A 9,124-nucleotide genomic window follows, 5' to 3' on the forward strand; every position below is an offset into this window, starting at 1 on the left:
CTTTATGATGTTCCCAAGTTGTTTTATAGAGTTCAAGTCTGGACTTTGCCTGGGTCAATCAAGGACATTCAGAAACTTTCTTTTTTTCTGATGAGACCAAAGAAAGTCCTTTTTATTCCTGCTATATTCATTTTCCTCAGGATTGGATTCCATCTAATCAATTTACTATAAAGAGCTGACTGATCGAGTGTTTTTGAGAACCAGTTTTGAACAATAAAATTAAAGAGTTCTTCCTTTTGCTTTGTCATCTTTGTTTATTGTGTGTGGATTGAAGAAAAACTTCTGAATAATGGTCTGGTCTGTATACTTTCGAACCAACTGTTCTCTATATATGGTGGGCAACAGGGCAGCAGTTGTAAGTGTATACCTCCTCATTTCTACAACTATTTAGATATAGGTCAAAAGCTTAAGTTCATGTTTATCAGACTTCAGAATGTGGAAGAAACGTCATCTCAATAATGATGATTGAGGCATGGAATTAAAATATATATACATTTATTGGATATTTATGTACTTAGTGAATTTGTATTTTGATTCAAAATTCCCACTGGGTCTTGACGTTTTGAGTATAACTAGTGTATGAATAAACAACCAACAAAAGATATAATAAATAAATAATACATTTTAAAATGTGATCAGTCTTATTTATTGTGTTGGTATTTGTTGTGTTGCCAGAATATTCTCAAGCCTTTGGGGACCTCTAGAACAAAGTGTGTCCTTATGATTCCCCTCCAAACCCAAATTAAGCACAAAATAACTCGCACACAAATGATTTCGGTTCACAAATCAATGTGATACTTTATTCATAAACCTAAAAACCATATATAATACTGTATAAATACTCCAATATAATCTACATCCTTCTGTTTGTTTCAATATTAATGACAAATAAAAATTCAATAATAATAAAAAAAAAAGCCACAAGATTATATTTAACAGGCTGTACAAAAATAAATATTGTTTGGATATTCTGTACAAAAAAAAAAAAAAGATGACACCTTCTTGGAAGGCACGAGAGACTTACTTATGAAGTAGTAGCAGGAGAGAAGTCCCTCACCCTCCATATATGCCTTCTAACATACACAGGCACCCACACGTACACAATCACTCCGATACAGAAACCATATTTTTTGGCATTTCTTCTCTCTACCTTTGTTAGTTAATGATGGGGGTATGCATTGGAAACTTGCAAATACATAACTCTGTATATTAACGGTGTAGCTATAGTTATAAATACATACATAAAACCTTTGTATTATAGCAGCTGGAGTGTCTTGGTGATCTGAGATTTTGAATTGGGTTTAACAAGGGCTTGATACGGTCTCACGTACTGGATCACTGCTTCTCTCTGTCTCAGCCAAATACTAATAGATTCCAATATAATCACATCTAATTATCTTTTCATTATTTTTTATGGATGCTCTCATATAGTTTCCTCTCATATAGCAACAATCTGCCTAGTCCAGCTTAGACAGACAATACAAATATATATATATATATATATATATATATATATATATATATATATATATATATATATATATATATATATACACACACACACACACACACACACACACACACACACACACACACACACACACACACACACTTGAGCTTAACATACAGCCATTCATCCTAAAACACACACTCATACTTAATGACCTAAATGCATGTCATTAGCACCTAAAGCAGCCAAGGTGTCCTTAATTGTTTTTTATACTCTTCCTCTATCCCAGCTTTGCAGACAGGAACACAGTGTGCCAGCTTTGTGTCCTGCACCCAGAGTTGGAGGAATGGGAGCTGTAGCGCTGGTTCAAGGTTGCTTGCAGTCACCGACATGGTGGGCCCTATTGGATCCCAAACCTGCATTGTTCTGCTTCAGACAATGAATAGCAGAATTTACAGTCAGAGTTAAAATATAGTCCTAGCCAGTCTTAACACACACTTTGGACGCATATGTCCAGCAAGGGTCGTGGTCGATCTTTTGCATGACATCTATCACTGGGCAAAACATAGCCATCATTACCCACACAGTGCAGTGGTCGTTTCCGGAAGCCTCGGCCACAGGTCTTAGAGCAGGCTGACCACTCGCCCACTACCCAGGATGGGCAGGCTTGTGTGATACAAGGACGTGAGGAAGATGGGCGCAGTTCTTTAGGACATTCTTGTGAAGGTCGACCACGAGAATCTAGACAGAGGACATCCCTTCTTTGTGTACCTTCACCACAGGTCTGTGAGCAAGGTCCCCATTCACGTAGTATCCACTCTGCACCTAATACTTCTCTGATGGCATTGACGGGACGTCGATTTGTAGAAGCAGGACGTGGGGCAAAATAACTGTACTTGACCCGGGGCCGGGGAGAGTCACCTACAGACAGTACCTGGACTGTTAGTGGCTCTGGAAGAGGAGCAAAGCTACGGAGACGCTCAAGAGAGGCTGAGGAGCCGCTGTAGCGCAGAAGTGCCCCTTTAAGAAAGATGTCTGTCTCCAAAGTTGTAAGCTTATAGTCACCATTTAGTAGATAGGTGCCATCTTGCTGGCGAACAGCCAGGTAGCTGTTGTCATGTCGACGGCCACCAGTGGATCTCTGCTTGACATCAAGGTGGGTGGCACCTGCAGGGATTGTCACAACATCCTGATAGCCGGGTCTGAAAGCAAAATAAAAAACCGTACAGGTTATTTTCAGAGCTTGAGGTTTTGGTAAGTAAATAAGGAAACGTGTTTATAAATGTTTGCTCACCTAGCATACTCCAAAGATCCAGACACTTTTTTGCAAGTAGATCCATCCCCTCCACAAACGCCACATTTATCAAATTGTTTATCAGAGCCGATCACACGGTCGCATCCAGCCTTAACACACTGACCTTGAACACAAACAGAGGTGGAGTCGGGGGTGCAGGGAGTTCCATCCTCCACCTGAGAGCAGCAGAGAATCAACTATTATGTCTTGTTTCTGACCTTATTTTGCAAACCTGAATTATTTTTATATAAATATTTAAATTGTTTTATTATTTATTAGGTATTCGTACATACCTTCGGTTTGAGGATGAAGAAGTAGCCTGTTCCTTTTGCTCTGCAAACCAGCTTACAGCGGTCCTTTGGTGAAACGCCAGCATACTTTGGTACCCATTCAACACCCTCACCTGAGCCGAATGTCATATGGGAGGAAACATCGTTGTGGGCCAAACACTGCTCTTCACGGAAAGTTAAACCTGGAGAGAGGATCAGAAGGTATCGTTGGCTACAGACCAAATACACAAATAATAATCAGTCATGTCATATTCTTGAATTTTGACTCTTACCATTGCTCTCAGGGCAGTCTTCTGTATTGCAGGATCGGTACTGAACTCTTTTACCCTCACAGTATTTGCCTCCATTCTTGGGCATTGGGCTGTCACATTCCCTAAAAGAGTACTGAACACCGCCACCACAGGTACGTGAGCACTCACCCCAAGGACCCCAGGTTCCCCATCCACCATTAACTGGGGTCTGTGAATAAAAGATAGAGAAACAGTAAGAAATCTAATTGTCACCTTTTTTTCTAATGCGAACAATGCACCAAATGGTGCTTACCTTGTAATGGGCTGCTTCACTACTGCTTAAACACTGGCCTGCCATGCAAATGCTGTCATGCCCACATGGAGTTCCATCAGCCCATGGAAAGTTCTTGGTTTGGCACACCAGAATACCATTTGTTGTAGTGACAGTGCACCAGAGCGCTGCACAGGTGGTGCTCTGGTCAGGGCAATGCTGTGACTCCTCACCAAATGTGAGACGGCACTGATGGTCAGCATCATAGACTGAACCGGGCAGGGCTTGTGGTAATTGCTGAGGTTTCTGTGGCTTGTCCAGCAGACACTGACCATGGCCATTATCCAGGAAGGATGTTATCATCAGTGCACTGCATGGAGACCATGGCTGCAACTGGTTTAGATTGGAAAGAGTAGACGCCATCATGTGGGCGCCCCAGTTCTCAGCATTGATGTTAGCACACTGTTTTGCATCATCGTGGGGCATGTTGAACACATGACCTACAGGATTTTAAAATCAGCTTTATAAGATTGTGCACATTTTATAACATAACATTACATCTTTTTGTTTATCATTGATTCATAGGCAGAAATCATCAAAAAAAATCCTACCCAGCTCGTGTGCAACAGTGAAAGCTGCCTGCAGTCCATCATCCTCGACGATGGAGCAACTTCGCTCTGGATCGCACGCTGTGCCAACATCAGCCATTCCTAATGTGTCACAAGAATGAGCACCACATAGGTCCTAAAGAAGGAAGATTGAGAAATATGAAACCAGGCTATTTCAACATCTAATTCAGAAATTCCATGATTATTTATTTATTGCTGTGTATCTATTTTGCAATATTTTTGGTAGACTGAATTCTTACTTGTCTTGTGAACAGGATGGCAGTGTCATAATGTTCTGGGTGACGATCGCTCAGGGGGTTGTGCTGTTTTTGCCACTGGCAGAAGTTCCTCAAGGTAAGGGCAGCATTTGAGGAGACTTCTGGTCCATGTTCTTCATCATATATCACCATAAGTTTTACCACGGAAAGTGTAATAGAGTTATGAATAGTTGGGTGGCGGTAAAGTCGAGACGCTACAGCCATTATAGTTAGAAGGTAGGGCTTCAATCCAGCTCCATGGAACTCTGCCATTGACTGATCAGCCACAATCATGATTTCCAGATATCGTGGGGTGGACACAAAACGACGACCCCGGTGATGTGCTGGAACAAAGAGAGAGAGATGGATATTTGTCATCAAAAGTAATTCTCATTTTTTCCCCCAGAAGCTTCTTTTTTACAAAGACTTTTTACAAAAGAATTTTCCTAAGAAGTAAGAGACTGCATAGTGACTGATATTATGGCTCGGCTGCAACCTAATCTACGCAATAAGCACACTCTGACGTCTCTGACTGAGATTTACTCCATCCGCACTCGTCCCGGGGGAAATGCCTGCGGATGCTGACCTGCGCAACGTGCGCTATCAGGAGACAAGTTTCCACGTTTCCACCCGCTCAGACCCTCCCGCCTTCTTCCACTCCCTCCTACGCAATCACTGGGCCCTGGGCCCTACCCAATGGCCCTCCCCTTTTCTCCTCTTTTTCAAGTTTACTCAAAGTTCACTTGTTGCATATGGGCTTCATTCTCGTCGCCGCCTGGCTACTTGTATTTTATGTACTATATATGGTGTATCAGTGCATCAAAAGTAGCTGAAATGTTTAATTTATAGGTTTTATAAGTTACACGTTATTTATGTATTTATACGATGTATTAGGTTATTAAATATAAATGGAAATAATAAAATGTGAAATCTACCTTCAGACTGATTTGGATTTGAGGCGTGTTCTTTATGTGCCTTCGTCTCAAAGTGCCCAGAGATCTTCTCCTCGTCCTCTCTGACACCGCACTTGGATCCACCGACCTCCGCATGGAACCGCCTATTTCTCCGGCGAATGATGTGCGTGTCCGCGCTTGGAACGCCACTTTCCCTGGTGGCGTTCGCGGGCTGAATGAAATACTCTTCCCCACCATAGTTGAAGCCCCCTCTCAGTCCATGGCAGACGTTTAGAGCGACCGCAGAGTTCTTCTCTCCGTTCACAGTTCCTGTGTAAAAGCAGCGCGCCTCCCCCGAGCTGTCAAACCCCTGCTGGCCCTCCGGTTTCCCCACCACATGGAATACAAACCCTGGCGCCAGGAAAGTCTGATCCGGCTCCAACTCCAGCACCATCTGTTTCCCGAAAACGTCCAACCGATAGAAAAGCTTTTCGGATTCTTTCTCCTGCGCCTCTGAGCTTACAGGCGACTTCTGGTTGCTCTCGTAGGAGTCGAGCAGAACTGGTATGAGGGTCTCTTCCTCCCATGCGCTCTGCGCCGCCGTAGCGCACAGAACCGCAATGAAACTCAGAGCGACGCGCACGAACATCATCATAATCCTTCAAGAACTGTAACAAAAACAGTCCAGGTGCAGGGTTCAGCAAACTTCACAGAAACTAAGATCTATTAAAAAAAATCCAGTGCAAACTCTACATGAGTACCAATAAAGAAAAAGAATAAATATAGCAAATTTGCGCCCGGTGCGTATTTATTATTATAATATTTTTTTTGTAGACTAGACGACAGATAAGTTACTATGCAGCCTTTCAGAGTAAAGACTACTTTCTCCGGGACGTATTCAGATGTCTGGCTTGGGATAGTGACTTTCCTTGTCTCTGCTTTTCTCTTAGGTTCGAGAAGAGCCCGGCGGTGTATTTATACCTCCAGGAGGACCACCCCTTTCCTACAGCCCCTTTTGATCTGGCGGCTACGAAAATCTCGTGCGCAACCAAACGCAGCAGAAGTTTGGCGTTGGGCCACAATAATTAATCACAGTAGAGTAGGACGATGCTGGACCAGAACACTCTCCCACTTCCCACTTCTCTCATACACACGCACACTTTTTACGCAGTCAACTTTGGAGATCCGACAATTGGTTCCAAAATGTAGATCTTTTAAACTATCTACTTTTTTTGTGGCATGTTTTTAGTATGATTTTATAAAAAATCTGGGTCATTATTTCACAAGAGAGTAAATGTAAAAAGGCAACAGAGGTTCAGGTCAATAGGGATTGGCAGGACGGTGATGGCACACAGCTGAGCCAGTTCTTCTCTTCTTGCAGAACCAGAACGCCGGGTGGAGAATGAGAACGCAGTGAAGCGGTTAAGGTGGAATCTCTTCTCTTTCTCATCTCCTTCTTCACCTCGTCCCGAAGGCAAGCCCCCCCCTTTAAACCCCCACTGGCAAACAATTAAGCTGAGATAAAGTGTCCCCAATTAGTCTCACACGCATGTGTTGGGAAAACGAGATCTTTCTCCAAACGCCATAATAGATCTAATTTAATTAGGTGAGTGAAATCGGTTCTGTTTAAAAACCGTGAAGTGACGGCATTTGGACTGAGGGGGGAAAACAACGGAGCAGACAAGAACAAAATGTCTTAAAACAGAACATAAATTTAGATAGCGATCAGAGGTGTCGAAATGTGCTCAGAGCAGGAACACACAGTGCCCCGAAGCTCACAGGGATTCACACCTCACGCTCCTCTTCCATCTCGTGAAGCTTCTCAGAGAGACGTGCACCACAACAAACCTATAAACACAAACACAATGACTTGTAAAAGCTTTGATTAAAAATCTGTTGCTCATTTGGAAGAATGAGTCATTCAATTAAAATCTATACATAAGAGTGTGTGTGTGTGTTTGTGTGTGTGTGTGTGTGTGTGTGTGTGTGTGTGTGTGTAAGCACATCGACCACCTAACAGATGTCCCTATATTGCTCAACAGCTTTGAGCAAGATGTCTGGTCCACCTTAAATCAAGCAGGTCAGTTGAATTTGTTTGCGGTCATATACCACCGTCCACCAGATGGCACTCACTGATCATGCAATAATATCACTTATCATTATGTGCCCTTGTGAGAAACATTAAGATTAGATATTAACACATTAAAAAAGGTCAAACTGTTCCTAAATACAATGCTATTATTATAATACTTTCAGCAGCTCTTCATTACTTCCTTTTTATATCTCCTTCAAGGCCTCTTTCAGGGACGTTTAAGGGCTCTGTGTGGAACAGTTTATGGTATATGGTATTAGGCTACTTGTAAGATGATTGTCAGTTTAAATTACAGTATCACCAAGCTGCCTTTGTTGGGCCATTGAGCAAGGCTGTACACCTTTATCTTCTCAGCTAAATCCTGTCTCAATTGTAAGTTGCTTTGGCTAAATATGTCAGCCAGATAAATAATCCATCAAGTAATTATTTAGATTTAAATTTTATTTTAACACTAACTTAATAAAACACATTTAAGGATTGCATCTTAAGGACAATTAAATAACCAATAAAGGTTTCAGATTTAACCATTAAAATTGAAGAAAGTATAGAATAATTGAGCAATTAATGTAAAATTAAAGGTAAAAATTTTGGGACAGACAGCATCCATTTATAAATCACCCAAAGTTGCCATTTTAGATTGTTCGGGCATTTTATCTATAACATTTTATCTATAAACATTTAATTCATAGCTCTATTCATGAGGCCACTTCCACAGCTACACAGTATCAGAGATCCACCAGATGGCACTATCCCTTTACAAATGACCTCAACCTCATGCGTAGCATTTGGCACAACATGTATAATTTGTGTGCTTAAATTAGTTTAGGAAAGAAATAATACTGCCAATGCATTTAAAGCCAATGAATGCACCTATTTCGTGCACAGGGAAAAAGTTTATTCCTGTGCAGTTAAACAATAAATACATAAAAACCGGCAGCAGTTTTCCAGAGAAGATTTCTAACCTTGTGAGCAGGTGTAGCTGTAGACCTTGTCGTGGAAATGTCATTAAGATGCAACGGTTTGTAATTAGCTTAGCTAAAGTAATGACTAAAAGCCTCTTAGTTTATAGTTAGTACTTACATTTGCAGTTACATCGAAACATATTGCAGATGTTCTTACGTTACTTACACAGTTTAAAATCCAAGAATACAGCTGATGAGTTTCAAATAGTTCAAGATCCCAGTGCTGGGACTCTTAAATTCTGATGTAATTTGATATTATAATGAACTTTGTGGACTTTGCGGGTTTTTAAAGCTGTTATTAGGGCCTTCTTCTGCTATCTGAACCCTAACCACAGCATTAGCCTGAATTATGTCCATATATTAAAAGAGGCACCAGCAAGGTTTTTTGTGTTTCCAGGATGCAGTTATCAACATTAGAACTTTTCAGATCAGCAGATATCTCCATTCTTTCTGATAAACTGTGTCAAATGGTGGTTCCCAAAATGTGTAAGCAGAGTAATATCTGTTTGATATGCATTGTTACTTAAAAAATCAAGCAATACACATTCAGTTATAAGCTAGTATACAGTGGACAGTAGGTTATTTAAGACTGTATGATTACTAGGTTGAAAGGTTTAATTTGATAGAAACAGTACACAGGTTTTCTGTGTTTAGCTTCGGGTCTGAGAATATGTCTATGCTTAGATAATGTACAAAAACTATTCAGATCTACAGTTTTCTGTTCTTTATCCTAAAATTCACATAAATGAAACATTTTTGAGACATATTCTTCAGTTT

At 41.1% G+C, this 9,124-nt stretch overlaps 1 protein-coding gene across 1 annotated transcript; it reads right to left on the minus strand.

Moving 5' to 3' along the window:
• Positions 1–772: 772 nt before the first annotated feature.
• On the minus strand, positions 773–6,241 carry adamts1 (ADAM metallopeptidase with thrombospondin type 1 motif, 1). Its single transcript, XM_083522557.1, has 8 exons — positions 5,336–6,241; positions 4,404–4,744; positions 4,147–4,279; positions 3,578–4,035; positions 3,307–3,493; positions 3,038–3,216; positions 2,745–2,920; positions 773–2,652 (listed from the first exon to the last, which is right to left on the minus strand). The coding sequence occupies exons 1-8, from the start codon at positions 5,946–5,948 to the stop codon at positions 1,938–1,940; spliced, it is 2,802 nt and encodes a 933-aa protein (XP_083378683.1). The 5' UTR covers positions 5,949–6,241; the 3' UTR covers positions 773–1,937.
• Positions 6,242–9,124: the final 2,883 nt, after the last annotated feature.

Source organism: Silurus aristotelis, assembly GCF_946808225.1.
Source record: "Silurus aristotelis genome assembly, chromosome: 20".
In the NCBI taxonomy this organism is placed as follows: domain Eukaryota; kingdom Metazoa; phylum Chordata; class Actinopteri; order Siluriformes; family Siluridae; genus Silurus; species Silurus aristotelis.